General features: G+C 43.7%; 1 protein-coding gene across 1 annotated transcript in view; it reads left to right on the top strand.

Annotated features, from left to right (window-relative positions):
- The window catches only part of SNX4 (sorting nexin 4), a 30,898-nt gene extending 15,129 nt beyond the window's left edge, over positions 1 to 15,769 (top strand). Inside the window, 8 exon segments of the mRNA XM_021398469.1 lie at positions 4,387 to 4,459; positions 5,942 to 6,003; positions 7,445 to 7,510; positions 11,333 to 11,422; positions 12,552 to 12,651; positions 13,542 to 13,687; positions 15,061 to 15,175; positions 15,556 to 15,769. Coding sequence (XP_021254144.1) covers positions 4,387 to 4,459; positions 5,942 to 6,003; positions 7,445 to 7,510; positions 11,333 to 11,422; positions 12,552 to 12,651; positions 13,542 to 13,687; positions 15,061 to 15,175; positions 15,556 to 15,603 — 700 coding nt within the window. The 3' untranslated portion in view covers positions 15,604 to 15,769.

The raw sequence follows: 25,359 nt of genomic DNA, 5'->3' as shown, positions 1-25,359 counted from the left end.
AGATGACAGACTATTCTATCTCCTTAGAATAAATTCAGAAAAGAAAAATGATCTTTCTGCATTTCAGTTCTGAACAGAAGCCCAAAAAGGAGGCAATATGAAAAGATTTGATAAATTCTGTTTCTAGAAGCAGCTTCATGGAAAATGAGTCCTTCCTTTTAGCTAGATGGAAAGCTTGGGAAGGTAAAATAAAATAAAAACGCACGCAACACCAGACCAGAGAAATAACTTCTTAATATTTTTGCTTGCAATGAAACCTTTCCGAACATGAACAGAGTGCAGACTGATGGTAGGTCTTTCCAAAAGTCTGTTAGTGTACAATTCTGGATGCACGCACGCTGATGCTGTAGTTCATAGTTGTCTCCAAACTGCCAGATTTCACAGATGCTAGTGGAGGTCTTGAGGTCAGTTCAGCTCTGCTGCAGTTTGGATGCTTGGAGACAGGCACTGAGAGCAATCTGATGGGTCAAAAAACTGGTCAGAAGGATAAGGATGAATAGAGGAAGGATCGTCAACCCCTAGGTGATGTGAGGAGGTTAAAATGAGTGTCTACATCTGTAGTAGTCAGAAACATCAGTATGCAGCAATGGGATCAAGAGATTTTGCTGGTTTCCCTTTAGAAGTGTTAGACATGCAGAGCCCTTACGGATTTATCTGCTGTCCACTAGTGGCAATAGGACGTGCTCTGTAGGGCAGGGCGTGTGCCAGGCTGCTTTCTGTTGTCTGTTCTCTTTATGCTTCCCCAGCATCCACAGGCATTGTATCAAGGGTGTTAGAGGGTTCATACCTTTCTGAACCTCTTGCTATCAATTGGCAGATTTCTGTGAGTTGGTCCAGACCCCCTATTTTGGAATTTGCTGATAGTGGTTATTTTTGCAGCTTTCTGCAATATGTTAATGCACATGAACAGTTGTGAACGAGGTCATGACGATAATACTCTTGTGAACTACAGGTGAAATTGTCCCCGCATTTGAGTCCTGTATCTTTTTTTGTTTGTGAGCAGCAGGAGTTTGCTTTTCCTTCTTACATGATGGGGAAACCTTGCCAGTAATCTGCCCATAGCTGGGAAAGACTGGTTAATACTGAGATGAGAAGTTTGCTGATATCTTTCAAGGCAACGTTTCAGAAAGCAAAGCTGTTGTTGAGATATGGCTTGGTAAAAAGCATGGGAAGAGTTAATACAAGGAAAATAGGAGGAAGGAATTGTAACAAAAACAATCCCTGAGTATCTGACTTCACAGTGCTTAAGAGATACAGCACCTGCTTTCTATTTTGTTCTGCCACCTACGTAACTTCCAAATTGAACACTTTGTTACAATGGCAAGCTATTTTACAAGTTGTTTAATAACCAATGAGTGTATCCTGTATTTATTTATTAAAAGGCTCTCCCTGAATGTAGCTCGTGCGGCTCTGACAGGAGGCACAGTGCCTTGCTCTGCCTAGCAGTTATGCCTGAGCTGCCTGCAGTCTGACTCCTTACCCCTCCACGTTACCTTTGATGCTTGCATGAGTGGGTGGTAAAGAGGGTTCAGCAAGCTCACCTTGCCAAAACTGAAGGCACTGCTGTGTGGAGCGTAGGTGTTCTGTGTGTGTTAGGCTTCCTGAACCAGCGAGGGTCCAGATGAAGAACTGCTGCAGCTGCCAGTTCAGATGGTCTTGTGGTGCTGTGGGACTGCACCCTTAGCTTAAAGAGACGTGAGGAACTTTAAACAGCTGAGGTGGTGCTGCTCTAGGAGGTCAAATACGGGCTGGAAACTAAGGCTCCTCCTGTGTGAAGCAATTAATATATTTTCTGATGGAATTTCATGGTGATGAAACTTTGGCATTCTGATTGTCGGAGGTAAATCTGCAGTCTTTCTTCTACAGACCTCTTCTGAATTCACACCCATCCCCTTTTGTGCTTTGAATCAAAACAATAGCTTTCTTCTTGGTGAAGGATTTCTTTAGAAAGCATGAAATAGTTTCCTGAGGCAGAATTAAAAAGCAAAACCAACAAAAAACCACCAAAACACAAAAACCCCTCTCCATCACAGAACAGGCAAAAGGTACTGTGCGTGTAGCACTGTCCTTGCTGATTTGGAGAACTGCTGAGTAAAATGCCCAAAGCAAATAGCTTGCATTGAAATGCCATCTACCATAAATGAAATATTCTTCTGTGTCGTTACCGTAACATCCTTCTGCAAAGAAACCTGGTAATTTCCCTTACAGAGTTGTGGGCTGATCTGTTCGTTGTGTGTATCTGAAGCTCTATTTAGTTGCTTAGTTCTTAAATATGTGCACTGTTGTAATGTTGCAGAACCAGTAAAACCAAGGGAAGAGAGCTAGATTTGCTTCAGTTGCTGAGTGCCAAAACCACGTCTTGGTTCACAACTTCTATTGTTACAATACACTGGGAAGTAAGCATCTCCGTATATGCCTCTCCAAACTCAGTTTGGAAATTAGGTATTATTATCATTATTTATTTACATGAGCAGTAAGTAGGGCTTGAGGAAATGCTTGAGAAATAAACATTTGATCTGCAACACCACCAGTCTCTTAACACTTTTTCCTGGAAGTTGGTGCTCTTAAGACTCAGTCTTCAGGAAATATTGTGCAAAAACCAGTGTTGCTTTGGTTTGTGCTGTTCAGAGACAATGAAAAGGCAGCTTGATTTTAAGGTAATTTGTTTTATATGGGGGAGGTATTGGTATGGGAGAGATGATACGTTGCTGCTGGAGTCCAGGATACTGAAAGATCTTCTGGGTTCCTGACTCTTGCCTTCAGGGAGTGCAGCATTCATAAAAGCTTTCTTGCCACAAAACAGAGTAAATAACACCTTTCATTATAAATTTCTGCAGTGGGAAAGGGAGTCTTCCTGAGCTGAAGGCATGCTTTTTAATCTTTTGTTCTTAGTTCAATTATTTCAAATATCTTCACTGTTTGTGTCTGCAGCTGTCTGACACGCTGCCCTGGTGCATATTTTATAAAGTGTAAACTGAAAAGATTGCTCTCTAAACCCCACTGTGCAGATCAGTGACTATTTATTTTTCCCATACAGTTTCTCTGCTGGCTTTTAAATCTCTTTATGTACTTTAACCCTGTGTGTATCACAGTCTTATAAAAGATGCTCCTTGGAGATCAGAAATGCTAGAAATAGTAATAAAATTTCTGCTTCCTGAGCGTAGGGTGGAGAGTTCTTTAGGGCAAGGCTTCCTGGCAGGGGAAGAAGAGGTGTTAAATGAAAAACCCTGGGATTTCATACTTGGTCACCCAAAACAAGTGACGTGACTCGCTTCAGTAAGACCTCTTAGCTGTGGACTGTTGTGATGTACAAAGCCTGGCTGTATGCATGCAGAGGGGTTAAGGTTTTTTTTTTTCCATGTTTGAACTTCAACTTGGAAGGCTAACTTCAGTCTCCCATTCTTTAGTTCCAGTTGCATTCTTCCATGCTGTTTATTTGCTTATTTTCAGATCATTGTACCTAGCAAGCTAGGTGAAGCTATTTCTGGCTTTCTATAAATCAAATAGTTTCTTGTGTACTCCACATTTCCAAAGTAAGCTGTGAGTTAGACTTGAGCATAACAGGGAGGGTTTATGCATACGGAAGTGTCTGCTGCTGAGGTTTAATGGGTTACCGGTCACTAGCAAAGTTGTGATAATTGACTTGGCTTCCTAATTACAATGACCTAAGTTGTATCAACTGAAACTAAAACCAAGGGTTAACTGGGGTGGCTGATAAAATGCCTCTCAGCAGCGGCAGGCCAGCAGTGTGCACGTGAGCACTCAGTGAGTTACCTGACTGGTTAAGCCGTGCTACCTTGCTAACAGCCACAAGCGGGTCCAGTTCTCTGTAGGGTTTCATGCACAGCTATTACAGTTCCGCACAGCTGAGCTTTGAGAGCATTGTGATAATGGTGAAAGCATTGTGAATGCTTCCCCGAGCGTCTGAAATGCTGTACTCAACACTGGCTAGATAGCAGCTGGAAAGGGAAGCTCTTCTGTCAGGTCGCAAATGTGAATGTGTTTTTATTAAATAGTGTGGTTCAGCAGATTTTGGCTTTACACTTATTTTAAGCTTTCCTATTCAGTAACACTTGCTTTTATAAATCCCATTAAAAAAAATTAATAGTGATTTCGGTTAACTACTTATCTCGTAAAATGTTATCTCTTAAATTGATCTGAACCTTCAGCATTTGCATGTCAAAACTAGTAGTCAGGCAAGTGCTGGGGTTGTTTGCTTTAGGGGAACTGAACTCTGCAGTCAATTCTTTGGGAGTCTTCAGCTAATTTCACTTCAACGCAGTCCAGGCTCCATGTCGCTGGTGTAGCGTTGTGGCTCTATCTTGCGTTCTGTGAAAGCTTGCTTTCGTGGTGGCTAATGATGTACTATCTGTTTCCTGCTCCCAGGAGATTTACTGAACTAAAACACTATAGCGATGAACTGCAGTCTGTCATATCACACCTTCTGAGAGTCAGAGCTGTAAGTATTTCCCTTGTGTGTCGTGACAAGTAGTACAATGTACCTATAAGGCAGCATTTCTTGTTTAGCTGAGAGAAATGGTGTATGTATTCTAGAACAAGAACAGTTCTGCCTGAGAGCTTAGCTCTAAAGCGTGGGGCAGGAGATGGTGAGGAGAGTGCTGCCTTTGTGCAGGTTTTGGAGGGGGTGGGGAAGGAGTTCCATATATGACATGAAGGTTGGCATTTGTAATCCGCTCTCCCCACTGATGGTCACATCTATAAGGTGTTTTAAAGACAAACTAAATGTCTTTTTCTCTCAGCAGGCACGTTATGTTTGCAGGGTGTCTGGGTTAGGAAGGGACCCAGAGCACAGTTTTCTGGACAGATACATTTTGCTTTCCAGGGCTTTTAGTATGAATTGTGCATGCTTCCCAGTACACTGTTGTGGTTTTTTTTTTGGCTACTTCTTCAATCTCCAAAGAATAACTTTCTTTTTAATGATGATAAGAATAATTATGTCATGCATCAAGATTCTCTGTGGGTTGACAGTGGAAAAATATAATTAAAAAAAGAAGCAAATAGGAAATCACAATTCCAATAATGAGGAGCAAGGTACTGCCTTGTTTCTGTGCTTAACTGGGATTTCGTTTTTGATGGGAGCTGTGCTGCGGGAGAGGTTGGTAATTGATTGTCCTTTTGAGCTGAAGTACTTGAGAGGATTCATCGCTGGGTTCTGCTAACAGTGCCTTTTTCTCAGAGCTGTGTGTGCATCAGATCTCTAGGGTGATTTCCTTTTCACTGCTTTAGCAGGCCAATAACTAACTCTTATAGAAGTCAGTCTAATTCATTGGTACATCGCAATTACAAGGGCAGCATTGGGATTACAAGTCACACTTCAGAGTGTACACGTGGTCTTCTGGCATTGTTGCCGGCATTGTAGGACTGGCTGCAGCAGGTAGCCTCTCTCCAAAGAGCTGAAATGACATATCTAGCTGTAGCAATATGTTCTGCAATGGATAGCTCGTTTCCTTTCCTGTCCTTTGTTTCACTGAGCTGGATGGAAAAAAGAAGTCACTTGTTTGAATTCAAGTAAAACTTTCCCTGTGGTTCTGATGCCAGGATGGATTGTTGTCTTGCCATCTTTATGTTAAATAAGCAAGCGTGCATGTAAACCTAGCATTAGTCAGGTAGAGGAGGCTACGCCTTACATCTGTCTATCAAAAACTGAATTCACTGATAATTCTCTGTAGACGCATCCTGTATGTGAGCACTTCTGAAGAAATACTTTGAATATTGTTTCAATACAGCCTTGACTGTGTCTTCAGTCTTCAAAGATTTTCTGCTGTTGAGTTTTCCTTCAGTAGTGGCTTAGATTAGACTTAGGCCTAAACTTGTTGATGTGTGTGAAAGCAATAAGACTTCAGCTCGGAGTTTGTGCGTGGGTTTTCACAAAGCAACTTGATTTTAATGTTATGACCAAAACTAACTTTAAATGTCTTAGAGGGTGGCAGACCGGCTGTATGGCGTCTACAAAGTTCACGGCAACTACGGAAGAGTATTCAGGTAAGAGTTCATCCAGTTTTGAAACGTGTGACAGGTATTCTAGAGAGAGTAGTGAGCTTGGTTGTGTTTTTCAAAAGCAGAACAACATATTTGAAACGTTGAACTGTCTGACTTGAAAAATGTTGTCTTGCAGTTCTAATGAGGCTTGCGTTGGATCTCTGGATCTGCTGCTCTTAGTCAGAAGTGGACAACTTTAGCTTTTCGTTTTGTAGCCCAGAACTTTGGGACTTTTGTTGTGACACTGGCATTCTGTTTCTTTAGAATGTCACTTGCTGCCTATTTTCAGGCAGTTTTCTCTGGAAAACCTCTAGATTCTTTTAATAGTTGAAAACCAATAGTTGAAAACTCTATCTATGCAATGTTAGTAACTGTTTTTTTTTTTTTTAAGTGCATTTGCCAATCGTTTTTTGATTTATATGAGTGAATTGCATGCTGGAGTTCTCCATCTCACTGGAGAATTAAAGAATCTAAACTTCTGGTTAAGGGAAACCTCCTGCTTCTACACAGTGTTCAAGTGCTAAATTTAATTCTCTGGGTTAATGGATTGCAGATGTCTTTCTCATTGGGGGTTTTAAAGTGAAATTAGGTGTAGTTCTATAATAACACAAAGACAAACAAATGTCAACATGAACAGTGGAATGTGTATGAAAAAGGACAAAATAAATGCATTAGGCATAAATTGCATGAAATGTAAGTGGACTCCTCCTTTTTTCTTGTATAAATAGTTGTTGATGTCATTCTTGTAACTAATAAACCTCATGAGGTTTCACAATGCTGAGAACACAAAGTTGCAGTGTACATGGGTGCCGTGAACCCGTGGTTTCTATCTTTACTGGAGCTGATTCCTATGTGATCTAAATGATCTCCTCGATGTGAATAGGGAGTTGCTGTAATGAGGAAATTATTATTAATGAACGGAACTAAACAGAAGTCTGCAATGGAAACAGAAAACAGCATACCCCAACCCATTTCAGTAGAGGTAAAATGCTTACAAATGTCACATCTCACCTTCTGGTTTTTTGCAATGAGAGGCTTCTACCTGATACTTGCCAAAAAGAAACTGAGCTTTCCACACTTGCAACCCAAGGTAGACAAAATTCTGTTTTAGAAACCTTACCCTCTTTTCTTCAAGTGACCTCTCATTCAATTTTAGCTATTTAAACAAGACCCTGTTGGCTCAAAACAATCTTCAAGCCACATTTGTCTGTTTGTGAGGACAAGTTTAGGCAGCAGGGACAGCTGTTGAACAGAATGCCTTATGCAGCCTCACTGCTGCACTGTCAATGCTGCTGCTTACAGGAAGAAAACAGTTTGGCAGAGTCCAACTTTAACGCAATTTCCATTCAGGTGTCACCTGGAAAGAAACTGTATACAGGATGCAGCTTATTAACTTTCCTTACCCTTCACGTGTGATGTTGCTTCTCGTTTGTTTTTCAAACAGTGAGTGGAGTGCCATTGAAAAGGAGATGGGGGATGGGTTGCAGAGTGCTGGCCACCACATGGATGTGTAAGTACTGACTGAATATCTGATAGTTTGATGTAAGCCAGATGTAGAGCTCTCCCTCTTTCCTCTCTTTTCCCTCAACCCAAAGTACATACAAGTAGCGTACCGAAAAAGCTGGGGGCACAAATTTTTTAGGTGTACAAAGTCCCTCTGCCTCGGATGCAGGCACAATCTTAGCATCCGTGTAAGCATCTGTATTAAGTAGCTCAAAAGGTCTCAGGAGAACCAGAGTGGTTTCTTTTTTTATTATTATTTTGAAATTGTAGAAGCGTTTGGAATCTTTCCAACCTTTCTTTTAAGCTACCATGCCAGAAAGTGGTGGAATACAACTTTAATGTACTGCAGACCTGATGAGATCCATTTGTTTCTGATAGCAGTATTTTGTACCATGTAGTAGATGGTACACAGATTTGGACTTCTTTACAGAAAGTTAAGACATTTAATTATTTAGCTCCGAAACTTTAATGGATTCTCGAAACAAATGCGGTCTGGATCTAATAAAGTAGAGAATCCTCCCTTTTTGCATCTCTAGAGTCAGTTGGCAGAGCTGCATGAAACACAGCCTTCAAAATAAGAGTCTGACGCTTCAGAGTGCTCGCAGGAGTGATGCTCTAGGTTCTCACTTTTCAGGTAGTTCTATACAGTAAGTGGAACGGAACAACTTCTCCTGACTCTGAATCTTCTTTTGTAATCAGGTACTATTGTAAAATAACAACTCCAGCAAGAGATGGGAGCTGTTTGTCACTTCTTCATACGGATGACAAGTTTTCTCTTTTTTCATACAGATAAAGTGTAATTTGTGTAGAAACAAAGCTATGAGTTTTAATGATGGTGCAAATGTACGCGTGTTGTACGACGGGTTGGTTGTGATTGTTATTGTGCCCTGTCAAAGGGAAGGATTTGAAGAGCCGTGCAAAATGCCCTTCATTTTTTTTTTCTCAGATGAATTCTGTTTTCATCAGATCTTTAGGAATTTGAACTTCTGAGTAATTTGTTCACGCTTGTATGTTTGGGTTAACATGGTGGTTTACGTCCAAAAAACCGATTACATTTTTTTAAAAATAGAGAATTCTACTGAGATTAAAGAAATGAATGAGGCGTTTTGCTTTCAGAAGAAAATAATTGAAGTAGAGATGGAATGCAATGTTCGGCACCTACTGCAATACCCAAAATGTGAAGAGTTTACAAAAACGTGCTGTAACATAGAGGAGCTGGGGAAGCGCAAGTAGATTTTCAGTGGTTCAGATGCATGACACCAAGATGTCAAATCCCTGGAAAAACCTTAACCAATGAAATGAAATGAGCGTGACCTGTCAGTCAGGAGAATGAACATTCTTCACACACCCAAGGTGTTCAATGTTTGTCTGTGACACAGTTAGGGTTAAAGATCCGGAGTAGCAGAGGTGAGTTTCTGGCCAACCGTAATCTTTGCGTGAAGTCTGGGGTAGCTTCCGCTGCCTGCCATCTCTTCTGCTCTGACATTCATTGTGCAGTGCAAATCTTGTAGTGACAATGAAGCAAGAAGTGGCAGCTGTGAGAGTCAGGAACTCATTCAGTGACCCGTTCAGTCCCCAGCTGCCAAGGATCATATTGGTGGTCTCCTGAAAGTCTAACTCAGCAGTCCAGTGACCATTCCCATAACATTAGACTGAGGGCTTTGTTGCCGTGGAAAGCTATTTCAGGAAAGTCGCCTGATAAACTTCAAGACAAATTTAATTATTCTTTATCTAGCCCATGTGCTGTAGTCTTTACTAGGTATTTATTTAAACTTTCAAGGAGTTATTGCTTGAGATGATAATATGGAGGACCTCTGGATACGTGCTGTATGACGGGATGAGGCTTGCTAATGTGATAAATAAAAACAACAGAGTATGCTGAGAAAGTGAATGACTGTAATACTGGCATTTAAAATAGGAAAGAAAAATATTCCTGGCCTTTGCCTTCTGCCCTTTATGCAATTAATGAGTGACCTTTTATCTGTTTATCAACTGGACTGTCATTACAGGTGGAATCAGTCTTAACTAAAACCATGTTTTAGTCGAGGATTCCCACAAAGAGCGGGAGCTTTCAGAACTTACTACAGTGTTTCTCCTTAAGATTTTCCCTGGTTTGTTGATCTATTTAGGACAGAACAGTGTTTAAATTTCAGCGGAGGCAGTCAGAAGTACAGTTTGTCATACAGCTACCTTGAAAACAAACTGAAGTGTGACTTGAAAAATCCTGTCTAGGTAAGACTTTTTTCGGTGTGTGTGTTTGTTTATTTTGGGCAAGTTGTTCTGCCACATGCAAGCTCTAGCACTTCTCTAAACTTAGAACTTATTTGAAATTGAAATGCGTTCCATCTGCTGTCCTGGGAAGTCTAACCACTATACTAAAATTATTGCAGTTCAGAACTTGAAAATGGAGGGTAAGCTGCACGTGACCTTTGCGACTGCAGGATTTTTCAGAACACGTCTGTTTTTCAGCAGTTTGGAGTTCTTCCTCGCTTTGATTCATAATGCGAATCCTTTCTCAGTCTGTTCTTTTATCCCTTCTTCTGGTCACTTTGGATATTGCAATTTTACCACAAAGAGCTTTGGCATGCCCATGAAAAGCCCTGCTATGTATTTGATTTCACAGACCATCTAAACAGTGTATGCTTGGAAACTTAAATTTGTATCTGAGCAGATGAGCACGTCTACCACCTTCTCAGGCTCCAGGTTGTACCAGTTCTTCTGCAGGTAGCCATTGCCTCTTTGAAGCCTATGTTCACGTTTCCTTCTGAGCAGGCCAGCAGGCCTGATGGTAACATTCAGTGCAAGCATGTCAGATGCCTCCCTTGGATTGCCAGGGCTCTAAATGATGTTATTTCTTCTGGAGCGTGCAGGAAGGACTTTCTGTTCTCTCCCAGCTCCTGTTACCAGTTACCGTTCAGATTGACTCTGCCAGTTCTTCCTTAGAGATAATTACTGGAGAGGCACCAGGAGAAACTGAACAACTCGGGTACTCTGCAGAGGCTTCAAAGCCAAGCAGGGCCCTAATTAGCACTAGGGTTGCGATGCAGTGGTCAGTAGGCAAGCTATTAATTAAGTGGTGTTCATTTGGCAATATAAACTAGAACAAGCAAGTGCTTTTCACCATTTTTAGTAGGTGATATCTTAAGTGATGAAACTTGCTGAACGTAAGAGCTGTGGAGTTAAAGCCCTCGTGCTTCTCAAGTTTTCTCTCTAAAAGGCAGGATTAAACTTGTTTTTGCTCTGATATGCCTGGCTTCCACAGCAGACAAAGAAACAAGGAGCTGAGGGGCTTCATGTTCTGGTGCTCAGAACACCGCTGTGAGTTTTGTGTTCTCAGGCTTATGACATGGCTGAATAACAAACAATGCGAGCAGCTTCTTAAATTCTGCTGCTTTGCTTTTCATCAGCTGTGGTGCTCACGTTTTTAAGCCTTAGTGCTTCCAGCCTTGCTAAGCTTCTTCTACATCGTATCTTCTTTTTCTCCCCGGTGCTGCTTCTTGACAATCCACTGAAGAAAAGGAATAAATTGTGTTCCTTTCCTGTAATAAAAACTGCCTCATCTTCAGCAGGAAACTTATGATAAATCTTGTACTCATGAAAAGATTTATTGTAGTAACATCCCAAGAAACAGGCCTGCAGGAATGTGAACTGATTCAGAGTTTAATTAAAAACAAAGGACAGAAGAAAAACCCTCTTCAGCAGCGTGTTTCACGTGTTACTTTGTGACCGGCCTTTCTGTCAAACAGGTGTCCTCCCTCCTCACTGGCTGTGTAAACCTTAGAGTTTAGATTAAGGAACTTCCTATTTAACCATGGCTGTTTTTCTCCAGATACGCAGCTTCTATCGATGACATACTGGAAGAAGAGGAACACTATGCGGATCAGCTGAAGGAGTATCTCTTCTATGCAGAAGCACTACGGTATGTGCAGAAGTATACAGCTCAAGTGAAGACCATCATGCTTTCCTCTAACGTGTTGGTGTTGAGTTTAATTTGGTATCCTCTTCTGCTCTCTAAGCAGCAGCAAATTCAATGTTGTAGAATCTTCACATTCTCATCTCTTACTGTGCTTGCTCCTATTTGACTGCTGTATGGGTGGCAATAAAAATTCAGAACTGAGCTGGCCTATAGTAAAATGATGGAAATGTCAAGATCTGGTTACTGTGGAAGATAATGCTGTAATTTCAGCAGGTTTTGAGGCACCCTGTACAGCTTTCATCTGCTGTATGTTATCGTGCAGCTAAGTGCTGTGGGGTTTGCTTGTTTTTAAGACTAGACTTAATAGGGCAGTCCTCCTTCCCAAGCATGGATACAGAAGCACGCTTCTTTATGCCGTAAGATTGTGCCTAGTGCTATTATGCTCTCCCTGAGCTGGCTCTGACCTTCGTGGAGAGGTCCAGTAGTGCTGTAGAGATTCAAGTTGGCGAGTGTGATAGCTGCTGTCTGAGAACCCAGAGCACAAGTAGCCCCTCCTGGGAGACGATCGTGCATCCGGCAGCAGAGTACAGATGCAGCCTCGTCAGCCCACACAGGACTGGGACTTAGTGCAGGTGGTCAGAGGAAGCTCGCCTCTTTTCCAGATGAAAGTGAATCTGGAAGCACAGTTCCTTGTTTTGTTTAAAAAATTAAAATGTCAGGAATGTTATGACTGACTGGGGCATTGCTGGTGTGACAGGCTCCATCTCCAGGTACCTTTTGTCATAGCTGTGATTTTTCTCAGATATATTTTGAATAAAATTATTTTACAGTGATGTCCTTAAGTAGATGGTAGGGCTCGCGTTGCTGAGAGTGTCTTGGAATGAGTCTAAAAAGAAGATCAGAGGAGCAGAATGCTGCTGTACCAAGAACTTCCTTTATGCTTTGATCCAAGCTTGCTTAACTGCAGCGATTGCAATGTTAGGCATTCTGTGATAAGGCTGTTGAGTGTGAGCTAGATAAATAACTGAATATGCTGCCTGCCAAAGAAAGCATTTCGCCATTTGTAAAGTTTAAATGGAGGGAAACATAGCAAAACAAAGTAACACATGACAGATCTTTCATTACTTTTCAGGGCAGTTTGCAGAAAACATGAATTAATGCAGTATGACTTGGAAATGGCGGCACAGGACCTAACATCTAAGAAGCAGCAGTGCGAGGAGCTGGCAACAGGAGTGAGTCTTTCCACTTTCTTCTCCAAGATGCGTGGTTTTTCTTTTTTTTTTTTTTTTTAGGGAGAGCCAGATTACTTAGAATGACATTTAAATGGCACTAACGTGCTGGCCGTCAGTGATGAGAAGCAGTATCCTATGAGCTGTGCGCCGCTGAGGTTTGAAAGTAACTTGGGTTCTTGGTGACGTAAGCTCTCGGTACCGTACTTCTCTTACTGAGTATTGAGCAAGCAGAGGGTTGCAGGAAGTAGGACTCAAGCAAAATAATACAATTATCTCTATCTCAGAGGTGGTAGGATTTCTGAAAGGCTTTCTCTGCCCGTTGGAGGGTGGATGTCACTGGTACGTGGTGCTAGTTTTGCTTATGTAGAAGATAATGGCTAAAATAAAGCTACCACTAACAACATACACTTATAATTCGAAACACGTTACTGATTCATCATGAATCTGTTGTTGTTCTAGGGAACTACTTTATGGCTTCTCTTTATTATGCAAAATGCAAGACAAGTTCTTTCCTACTTCAATTTGAGGAAAAACTGTTCTGGAAACTTCCTAGCATTGATGGAAACTTGTGTCCAATCCATAGACAAGCCATAAGACTTTGAACATCAAAGTACTTAGTGGTGTGTGAGGGCTCCAGAGTTCCTGGGAATAAAAGCTAAGATACAAGTTTCTGTTTAGCTCTGCCTCCTCACTTGTCTCAGTGTGATGTATGTCCCATAGGCAGGCAGATATGGGAGCTCACAAGAAACAGACTGTCCCATTTTCTGGTAGTTAAGTCTAAAGATGAGCTGAATATGTAGAATAAGCTCTAACAACTGGTGAAAATTGCATTGTCTCATGACTGTGCTCAAGAATCCCAAACCTAGAGTGTCTTTTTTTTTTTTTTGTAGACTGTGAGAACATTCTCTCTGAAAGGGATGACGAGCAAGCTGTTTGGGCAGGAGTCCCCTGAGCAGAGGGAAGCCAAGATAAAGGTTCTGGAAGAGCAGATACAGGAAGGGGAAGAACAACTTAAGTCTAAAAATCTGGAAGGCAGGTAAACAGGCTTTATTATTTCAAAGGAAACGAGGCTTGTCTTAGCAAGTCACTGACTGGATGCTCTTGAAGGTGTTTGCATTTTATAAGTGTTTTTAATATATTTTTGGTGTTTATGAGCTGTCTATAAAAGCTCCCGTCAGCTGCAAGTTGTGAAATAAAGTACAGTACATGCAGTTAGCTTCTGGTCTGAATATATGGCTTATGTAAAACCTGATGACTTTCCCAGTTACTGAGCCCACTCTAATGGCTGACTTGCTTGCTTTTATGTTCAGCTAGTAATATGTTTAGCAGGTGGGCTTGGAGGTCTGCAGCTGAATAGCCTAAACTCAAAAGCCGATTGCTTCAAATACAGTATCTGTTTGGCTTATATGTAAGGGTCCTAAGCTAATATTCTGCAGCTTCTCATATGGAGGACAACTGACTCCTGTTTGAAAGAGATTAGAAGTTCTGGCAAGCTGTGTTTGAGTAATGGCTTCTCAATGCTGTAATGAAATTTTCTTCAGGAATGCAAGCATTAAAAAAAAAAAAAAAGGAACCAGCATTCCTTAAGCAATGTGATTATGTCAAAGCATGTTGATCGTATAATAGAAGGGGTAAATGTGGTATCTCTTGATACGTTAGGATTAGAGCAGAGAAGATAAGACTAGTTCACGAGCAGTTCAAAACAAGACCTTCAGTAAATGCAATTTCTTAATCATTTTGACAGAAGTACTGGAGATCTGCTTTTTTAGCTCTGGAAGTAATTTTCAAGTGAATACTTGCCTTGTATGTGCGCTCCAGCACAAATGAAAGCGATGGATTACAGAAATCTACCTCCATTTTAGTTAAGAAGCACTGAAGACACATCACCAAACCAATAAAATTAATTCCTGAAGTGAATTGTCCAAGTCAAATTTGCATTGGAGATGTTGTTGTAATTTACTGTCTCAAATCCCGATGACAAGCGAGTTTTCACATGGGAAAGACCGAGATTCTGACTCGACAACTGAAAAAGAAAAGTGCAGTGTTGTGCAAACTGAGTGCTAGTGTGAAGGTATTTAGTCACCCCAACAGAATCAGAGGAAAGTATATTGTGAATTATGCCGCTTCTATGACAGCGATGCTTACTGTATGTTCAAAAAAAAAAAAAGTAAAAATTGTGTGAAATTGGTTCTAGTTCAAAATCCGTAAGATGTGGATGGAGAATTTAGTAGTGCCAGCCGTGAAATGAGAACTCTGTGGGATGCGTAACAAGTGCAGAGCTTGGTTTGCTGATTGAAAGACGGGATGCTCGTCGTACCTTGAACTTCTCTGCTGTGGGCTCAGAGCAGGGAAGATGAGCTGAGGTTGTAATGTATAAACACGAGCAGAAATAATGCTTTTTAATTCCAGAGACTTTGTGAAAAGTGCCTGGGCAGACATTGAACGATTTAAAGAGCAGAAGAATCACGATTTGAAGGAGGCGCTTATAAACTACGCTGTGATGCAGATTAGTATGTGCAAAAAGGTATGTTCAGCCTTTACAGAGCCATATGTGTGTGTGTATGCATTAGCCTGGGTATATATATCATATCAGCAGGGGATCAGGCACAAACTGTCAGCATCTAGGAGCACTGCAGTCACAGAAGGCTGGAAGCCACTAGCGTAAAACCTCCCACGTATTCCGTCCTACTCCAGCTCAGTGACATGTTGATATATGTAATAGGCAGCATGGCCCCATTCTGGTGTGGTCTCTGCCCTGCTCTCTTGTGAAGTTCTGTGGGGCTTTTTGTTGAATCTTCTGCAGAACAAAAAAAAAAAAGTCAGGTGTTTGCAAACAGAGTTTATTTCCGCCAATGTATTTTCACGTTTTTCCATTTTTTCTTTTTTCTTTTTAAATTTCAAAAGGGAATTCAAGTTTGGACAAATGCAAAGGAATGCTTCAGCAAGATGTGATCATCTGGAAGTGGATTCCTCCTCCAAGTGCCAGAGAATGGAAGCACAAATGTTTAACACCGATGTTCAGTTGCTACATGACTTACGTATAAATCATGAAATAAATGAGTTGAGTGAATAGTTTTTCTTTCTGCTGATTGCAATTGTTAATAAAGGACAAAAAGGATACGTTGTTAAATGTTTAGCCCAGACTGCCACTGCTGTGGCCTGTTTTATATGTGGTAGCAAATAATTCAGGAGTAAGAGTTACTGAAAACTACAGCTCTGTACTCGGGCAAAGGTGTAGGGAAAGTTATCCCAGAAAGTATGAAGTGAACTGTTCTCTGAGACTTGTGAAACACCGTGCTCAATAATGTGTAGATCACTTCCAGATGCCCTCCTCTCAGCCCTTGCTGTTTAGAATTAGTCATGCTCAAGGGTGCTTTGGTTTTATAACAGGACACACAGTTGTGTTCTTGAGGTTTACACCATCAGAGGGACAAAAAACTGAAGTACTGTAATGCATAGGGTTCACGTTTAAATGCCTTTGCATGCCCACAGAGAAATGTGCTTTTCCAAAGTTCAGGTTAGGCAGTCTTAAGCTCCTAACGTGTTTGGAGCTCTCTACGGTAGAGGTGTTGTACAATGGTTTGATACAATGTTCCGCATTTACTGGCTCCCACTTAGGTTTTGATATGGGCATTGATTTCTTATCAAACTTCTTCTTGCAAGTTAAGGAAACTGCTGATCCAGCTGAGCAGCAAAACCAAAGTCAAAGCTGGGTAAGAAGCAGATGCGACTTCTGCAACTTCTGTTTGGTTGTTTGGAACTTGGTTACACTAGATGTGAATCTGGGCTATGGTATCTCTTCTTGTAACTGAAGTGGTTTGGTTCTTAAACTGAAATACAAAACCTGGTGCAGTTTTCCTAGTACTTAAGAGTAGTGATGTGCAGAATCTGCAATGAACCGAGGTGTCTGTCTGGCTCTTGTAATGATGTTTCTGTGTATAACATGGTATCACCAGTATGACATGGTTTGTAGTTACAGGTACTTGCATTAAGTGTTTCCAGTTATGAAAAACACTTAGCACTGTTTAATATTGGGCTTTTCCTACATTCCTAAGGTTCCTGAAGTCTCGTGGAATTCATTACACTTGATTGCTAATCCTCCGGGAAGCTTTGTAATATTCTGTTGGGAAGTGTATTTATTTTTTCTGGGTTGTAACACTACTCGGATCTTTTTTAAGAGATACTCCAGGAAGTCTTTAAAAGCTGTTTTGATAAACTATCAATAACGTAGTTACTTGACGCGTCCCATGTTACTCTTGTCTGCATAGCATTTCTTCGCTGTAAAACCATTGTAAAGAATTCATAGCTCTGGTGTACACTACAACTGCGAACTCGGACGTAAGAAGCCGGTTGCTTTGATGCACGTTTGCTTTCTCAAAGCATTTGACAGCGTCCCCTCTGAGAGGTGATGCTGGGCAGAAGGAGGCCTCTCCGTTCAGCACCTGCGAGGAGCGGTGTTGTTCCGGTCGGAGGATTGCGATCTCCAGTTGTGCTACAGGTCGAAGGACTCTTACATTCCAAACCAAGAAGTTGCACACTTGACGTGTTCAGTCAGCCTTCTAAAGGAGTGGTGCCTTAATACGATACCACGAGGCGCTCAGTAGGTATTTTTCATGCACTTTGATTTTTGGTAAATCTTTCTGGTGCCTCTTTCCATATTTCACTTGCTGTACAGCTTACTAAATGTATTAGTATGCCTTTTTTTTCCTTGCTAGTTGTACTAAATTTAAGAAGGGAACAACGGTTCTTGTAAGTTTTGTGCCAAATAAGCTAAATAAAATTGCTCTTTGATATTTTTGTTATGCTGGTTTTGTAAAAAAAATGCTGTGTCTTTGCAGTGCTGACAAATGTTGCTTCATTTCTTGAATTCAGTTCTTGGCCACCTTAGCTCTTAGACAGTCTCCCACATTTGATTTGAAAGTTGAGAGAGAAATCTTGCACTGGTTGATTTGCCTTTTAGATGAAGAACGTGGCATCGAGGTCTGAAACCATCTGCTTGTTGTAAGCCCCTTTGAGCCCTGCTTTGCTTTTGCCCAAACAGGCCCAGCAATCTGAATCTCACACCTGTCACCGGGGTGAGAGAAGCTGCATTTCAAAAGGCTTTGTGTTGTTGGACAGAACTTGGGTGAAAGCGGCGTTAAGCGTAATTTGAACTAGCTTTATTCCTTTGCTTCTGCTGTTCCCAGACAAGCACTGCGTGCAGCCTGTGTACTTGTGGGTTTTAGCAAACAGTGAGAGTTCCCCCCCTTTCTTAGGTTTTTAGCTTTTGAAGGGGGAAATCATCTAGTTAATGGCTGTTTGCATGTGGTTAATAAAGTCCACAAGACAAACGTGAATGGTGCATCTTTCCACTAACAGTGCAGGCTTATCTTCTGTAACTCAAGCCCCTGCCTTGGCTAGCTTCCTTCTATCATCCAGTAAATATCAAAAATGGGTGAGAAGCCTTGCAATAATAGCAGGCAGGTAGACTATTTTAACTTAATCTCACCAAAATGCTCATTTATAAAACCTCTTACCTTTGTGAATAGTCAGATTTACTGCTGGAGCTGTCCCTTCTGTCACAGGCAGGCATCACCTTAGACATGCTGACCCTTACCTCCCCACCACCTGCAGGACCTTGGCGTGGCAGTATGTTTTCCTGCTCCTGAAATGTAGGGAGGGTAAGGGAAGCTGAAAGGTAAGATGCTTTTCTGAACAGTCGTGTATTTTTAATCGGGCTATTTAAATGTCTGACATCTTGACCAAAGCAGAGTTAACCTAGCAGCTCTGTGTGCCGACTGCTTTGGTAGGTGCAGAGCAAACCTTCAGGCTGAAGTCCCACTGAACAGCTTGCATGGTGCAGGTGAACTGGGGGGAAGGGGCAGCTCTGTGGGCAAGTGCATTGCCAGGAAGAGGTGATAGAGCAAAACTCAGATATGGAAAGACCCTGCTTTCCTGTATGCCTCTCCCTACCACCCCAATCCTTTTGTACGTCTGGAACTGGGGCAGGGCATCTCAGTGCCAGTGGATGGATTTGGAGGACAGCTCCAGATGCTGATGATGTTGCAGTGCTTAAAGATGAGGTGAGATGGCACCACGCTGGGAGATGGGGGGAGTTCAAACCGTAGGAAAGTGAGGAAAGTTTGGGTTTTGAGAAGATGCACAGGAGGATAAGGAGGAGAACAGGGAAGGTGACCAGGGAAGTGGGAGAGCAGCGATGGGGTTGGTGGAGGAGAGAACAGGTGAAAAGCGTCTGAACCTTTGATGTGCAGAAGGGGAGAAGAGTGCTGCACTGCTCTTGTTTGAGGCTGGGAGGGGGAATTGTGAGTGAGATGGAAACAGGAGGTAAGAAAATCTCAAGAGCTTTCAGAGACTGAAGTGGAGTGTCCGTAATACTGATGGTGGTGTCTAGGTCAGAATTAAACTAGTGGTGGTAACGGATCTCAGAGCTGAGTGGAACACCAATAGTGGTGCAGTCTTTGCATTGAGCTCAGGCCGATTTACTTCTTGGTTTGACGCCATGTATTGGTGTGATCTTAGTGGAGTTGTTTCTCGTAGAATCATTAAGGTTGGAAAAGACCTCTACGATCACCAAGCCCAACCCACCCCCACCGTGCCCACTGACCACGTCCCTCAGTGCCACATCTTCACAGCCCTTGAGCACCTCCAGGGACAATGACTCCCCCACCTCCCAGGGCAGCCTGTGCCCGTGTCTTTGAAAGCCCATCATAAGCTTTACAAAAACCCCGATCCTACAAACACCAGTGTGATCAGACGGAGGCTGGGGAGCCCCAGAGCTTATGTGCACCAAACCTGCTGCCCATATACCACGGGCATCCCACGAGCTGCGATAAATGAATACCTCGTTTGTCTGCAGCAAGCACTTTCTGCTAGCAGTCGGCATCGTGACAACAATAAAACCAATTCTGCTTCTGCTCACAGAGTAGCTGCAAGCGGCCGGAGAAGATGAAAAGCGAATTTGCGTGGCGAGCCTCTGCGGGATGCGGTGGTGCAAGCGGTGTCATCGGGAGGAAAACGCAACCCCATCGCCCTCTGGTGGGTCTCCAGCACGGCGTTAGGGGGATGCTCCGTGCATTGCCGAGGCCCTGGTGGGAATGGGAGAGGCCGTTCGTTGCTGCAGGTTGCGATGCGCAGCAGCTTCAGAAGCTCGCGGGCAGGTTTCGCGGCGGGCCGACGTGAGCTGGATGTGCGGTGCAGGTTTCTGAGCCGGCGGGACGGGTTTCTTTTGTTGTTTCATAACGGCTTGGGAGAAGGGTGGGCTGCGTGGTCAGGGGTAGGGCTGTGATTGCTGGTGCCATCTGCGCTCCTCGGGGAGGGGTGTGAAAGCTGCCCCTGCCCCGCGCTGCTTTCAATTAGGTTTTCTGAAGCGCGTGCCTCCGATGGCAGCTTTGAAACTCTCCGGTGGCAGAAGCCAAATCTTCCGATGGCTGTTTCAGAGGCTGAGAGCAATGCTTTCTTTCTAGCCTCATTTGCCTGCTTTACCTTCCAAGCCAAGCTCTGGCAGGCCGCCAGCCGCTCTGCTCTGCAGGTGTTCCTGCTCGCGGGGGCGGCCGTGGCACCGGTGCTGTGCTCTGTGACAGAACCTGAGCTCTATGCATGCCAGAACCAATTTGTTTTCCACGAACGTCTTGATTGGCACTGATCTCTTTTAATTATGTCTCAACTATTATTTTCCCAGGGTTTACTTTCACACTGACAGGCCTATAACAATCCCACTTCTCAAATTACGTATTTCTTACAGATAGGCAAAATATAACTATTTTTTTCTTTCAGTCTCATGGATTGTCTCCTGAAATTCAAGCCTTGCTGAAAATCAGCATCAGTGGCTCAGAGGTGCATGGTGCCAGCTCTTCTTTGGGGCCTGGGGAGGATCTGCAGGTGCACTAATGTGAGGAGCTGATCCCCGGTGCTGCACCTGACTGAGGAGATATCACCTCTGTGCGGTGCAGGTGACACGTGGCTGTGGTTGAGCAAAGGCTGCACGCGTAGTGTGGTGTGGTTTAAGCATCCTCAGAGGATGAAATGCAGAGGATCTCCTTAGAGTTTGCATGTCCTTGTGTAGTTTACATGTTGCTACATGCCAAACAGAACCAAAGTGCATCATTATCCTGTAAACTATGTAAAGAATCAGGAACGTTCATTAGGAAGGGACTTTGTTTAAATTTAAGCTTAATTATGATTTATGTATCTGCTTTAGTGAGGCAGGAAATGTGTCCCTTCAATGTTCTTCCAGTCTCCAAAAAGATGTGGGTGGGTTGTGTTTTTTTGTTTTTTAGTTTGATTTGCCTTCTATTTGCAGCTGCTCAAAGATCTCTGTAGGAGCATGGCTTACCTTCCACGTTGGGTTGATGTTGACCAGGTACGTTCAGCAGTGCTTGCTCCTCTCATTGCTTGCCTTTCTACCCTTTCCTCTCCTGCTCCAGCCAGCGCCGCTTTGCCCTTTTGTCTTGTGTTTAAAAACTGCAGAAGCTCTCGCTTTGCTTTCATATGAGCCCTGTTCCTTGCAGACACTTCACTTTGTCCCCACCAATACCTTTGGTGATGCAGTGGCACAGGATGCCCAGGGAGGTGGTGGAGTCACCACCCCTGGAGGTGCTCAAGAAAAGAGTGGACGTGGCACTGAGGGACATGGCCTAGAGCGGTCACAGGCACGGGCTGGCGGTTGGTCTGGATGATCTTAGTGGTATTTCCAACATCAATGATTCTACGATTCCTGAAAGACGAAGCGGCAAGTCTTCTCCTACTTGGTTGTGCAATTCCCCTGTCACTGTGCCAGCATTTATCTTCCACCCTGCCGCCTCGTGGCAGCACGGTGGCCAGCACTGGCTTCTTGCAGGAGATGTGCACACTGCAGCAGGTAGGAGGTGCAGCTCCGTGGCTGGCCGCGTGGTTGTGGAAAGTTGTTTGTCTCAGCAGCTGCTTTGCATCCAGCGAATGGAAAAACAAACTGTCGTGTGGCTATATCTGAACTCTACATGCAGATGTTAGATTGCCGCAATCTGGGGAAAGAAAGAAGAAAATGAAGTGCTGTAAAATAAAGCCGCCCTGTCCCTTAGGCCAGTATGCACCAGGGTGATTCCTTCACTTCGGAGTGTTTGGAGGGCTCCTGTTTAGAAACGTAACCTCTTCTTATCTTCTGCAAAGGGGCAATCCAAACCAGAGGTCACAGGAAGGGGGATCTGGAGCAGTTTCCGTGCAGTTTCCCTATGTCTGCCCAAGGGTGTGGGGTGTGAGGTGGATTCAGTCACGGTAAGAGCATGGGGGGGCTGGGCAGTGGCTCCCAGAGATGCCTCTGTCTGCGCTGACTGCGTGGGGAGTCATAGAGAGATAACTACGTCTTGGATCTAATCTGTCCTAAGGAAGGAACAGAAGCCATAGTGGGTCATTGTGGTTCTGCTTTTGAAGATTTTGGTCCCCTTTTTGGCTATGAAAATCAGAAAATGGGACTTTGACAGATCCTTCTCGGAAGTGGTCCAGAAACATCTGCTTTGCTCTTCACTAGAAAAGGGAACCCCTGTCTTAAAGATGCTTCTTTCTCTCACTTCTCCTGTAAAAGAGAACGAAGTACAGGTCCGTGCACTGCTGCCTTCTGTGCCCAAAGTACAGGATGCTGATCCCAGAGACATGAGGACCTGGCTGGAGAGCCCAGCACTGCGTGCTGGGGTGGGAACCACCCCTGTGCTTCCAAACAGGATCAGTGCAGGCTTCCAGAGTTCTCTGCAAAAGAAGAGTTAACTCAAACCCACGCATGCAGAGCAGCTGCTGATCCACAAATGAACGTGTTCCAACAGGAACAATAAATCTTGTCTGTACCTGTGCTTGCCGGAGCCAGATCCCAGCAGCACCAGCCACGGTTCCCACCTACCTCCACTCAGTGCTGCTGCACTCACAGCAGTCTGAGGGCAGCACCCACGCCACACACAGGGAGGGCAGTGGTGGAGGTGACGGACTGTGCATGTTTCTGCATTGCTCCCACTTTTGTGGGAGCTGGCATCCAAGCCAGCTCCAGGGCGAGAAGCTCCTGTGCCAGGGACAGCACTTCTATAGCAGGGACAGAGTGATGGACCAGCCGGGCTTTGAAAGAAATGGGAAACAATGGCAAAAGTCATTTAATGCATGCTCCTTGTAAGCCCTACCTTGCATGCTGATGCGTTGCCCCCTCTGTAACTGTGAGAGCAAAAAGCTTCGACTCAAGAGTTTCCTGCTGAACAATGTCTTTCAGAGAGGAATTGATTTCCATTTGCATGCCCATAGTGTTGAAACAATAGAAATCCCGTTTTTTGCTTACGGCTGACCTGTCAGAGAGACAGATCTTGGCCATCGCGCTCACGTCTTCACCCAAACCTCCTCAGCTCAGAGTGGGTGGGTTGGAGCTGTGCTGGCGTATGCGGCTCCAGATGCAGAGCTGCGCTGAAGTTGCCCTCAGAGGTTTCGTAGGATCTCACGCTTGGCTGGGGACCGTCTTTGACAGGAACTCTGTGAGCAGAGCCCCAGCTCGTACCTTCTGTTGGGGAAACAACAAAATGCCCCTGGGCAGAGGATTTGCTGCAGCCCTTTGCTGTGTGAACTCCTTCCAGGCTGCTTGGAGACTCTCCTTCAGCAGCGTCAGCCAAGCCCTTACTTTCTTCATTTTTATTTTTTTTCCTTCCAATTATTTGATTATCTGTAGCTCCTTTTTCCTTGAGACATGCTCTTGGCCCTGTTCGTGTTATTTCTGCCACACTTCAGAGCAGCTGGAGTTGTTCAGCTGCAGGCGTCTTCCCGCTGCCCTCCCCATGGCACTGATGCTGTGCACGTGGCCGTAAGCCTGAAATTCGGATGGAGCAGGTCTAACAGCAGCCACATGGTGTGCTGGGTGCCAATGGCCGCTTGTGGCCTTGGGCAGCTAAGGGCGGAGGAATCAGAAATCGTTGCGGAAAGATGAGGATGAGCCGGTTAGCCTGAGGCTGCTGGGTGCTTTCAGGAGGAGGAAGGGGACCCTCAGGTCTCCCCGCTGTAGGAAATAAGATGAAAGCAAGTTCTCTCTTCTGCTCGGTCGGGGGCCTGTACGGAGTGACCTGACACTGAGGCTCTGGAGCGTGTCCAGAGAAGGGCAATGGAGCTGTGAAGGGTCTGGAGCACAGTTGTATGGGGAGCAGCTGAGGGAACTGGGATTGTTCTGTCCGAAGAAGAGGAGGTTCAGGGTACCAGGGTAGAGAGCCTTCTGGCTTTCTACAGCTCCCTGAAAGGAGGTTGTGGAGAGGCGGAGGTTGGCTTCTTCTCCCAGGTAACAGCGATAGAACGAGAGGTGCTGGCCTCAAGTTGCACCAGAGGAGGTTCAGGTTGGATATTAGGAAATATTTTTTCTTAGAAATAGTGGTGATGCACTGGAACAGGCTGCCCAGGGAGGTGGTGGGATAGATGCCACACTGAATTACACGGTCTACAGTGGTCACAAGCGTGGGTTGATGGTTGGATTAGATGATCTTAGTGGTCTTTCCATCCTTTATGATTCTATTTCCTTAGGGTCGGTCTGATGTGACATTGGTCTCTGAAACTGTTTGACTTTTTCTATTTTAGCTTCAGAGGATTTGTTCTTATAGCTCCAAGCTATTATGGAAACATCTTTCACTGGCCTTCGCCTTGAAGCTGCAGCACTTTACGTGCTTATGATCAGCCCTCCTGTGGTGAAGGCACAGCAACATCCTCTTTCTGCTTCGACCCACCCCATCTGCCGGTTAGCATTCAGTCTTCTTGGTACTGTCCTACTCCCTGATCTTCTCTTTCTTTGCTGTACTTATGATTCAGGTAACTTTTATATCACCAACATGATTTACTTTAATAACACATTCAATTTAAGAGAAAAACAGTGTTTCCAGCTTACCTTGTATACTATTCCACTACCGTCCTAAATGATGTTATTTCTCTATGACTCTGTGGCACTGAATTTGACCTATTTCTACTGTTTTTTAAGGACACTGACGTACTGACATCAACACGAAAAGTCCACCAGCATTGAGATTACTCATTATTATGCACAGCTATAGCACAGGATGTTTTATTTTCTGACAGCTCTAGCTTTGTAAACTTTTCTGTAAGCTGCGGGGAAAAAGCGGCCATTTTAGTACATAAGTGGGGTGAACTTTGAACAGATGCATTTTCCAGGCAGCAACTGGTGTGCAAAATATTGCCACTTTGCATGTGGTCAGGAATAAGATTGACTATTGTATCTTTAATTATATATGCTAAGTGAGTTGATCAAAAATGGCTAAGCTGACAAAATGAAAGTATCCTTGATCTACATCTAAATATAAGTTTTTCAAAGAAAGTCGTAGCTTTTTGTGATGCTTTTGTATTCCAATAGCTGGCATTGATTTCAGCCTGCCAGCTTGCATTGACTGTTGATGATAAGGAGATTTGATAACATGTTGGTTTTTAATAAAGCTCTTCTTTCCCCCAGAGATGCATGGATTTCAAGTCACCTTCTTAGGTTTACCCTTCTGTACTTGATGAATGATTCAGTATCTCCAACCTTTATTTATTTTAGCCAATTTGCAAAATTAGCGTCTAGATCCTTCAGTGCAGTGTTTTGTTGGGATATATTCTCTCCATGCCACTGGCTTCTGAGAACTGAGAACCAGCTTTGTGTTGCAGGCACCCAGGGAGTGGTTTTCCTTCATCTGCTTGTCTGGTTTGGTGTGCGCACACCCAGCCAGCAAACAAGGCCTG

This window comes from Numida meleagris, chromosome 5 (assembly GCF_002078875.1).
Source record: "Numida meleagris isolate 19003 breed g44 Domestic line chromosome 5, NumMel1.0, whole genome shotgun sequence".
Taxonomy (NCBI): Eukaryota; Metazoa; Chordata; class Aves; order Galliformes; family Numididae; genus Numida; species Numida meleagris.
Note: the sequence above shows the minus strand (reverse complement) of the source record. Positions and strands in the feature narration are given on the sequence as shown.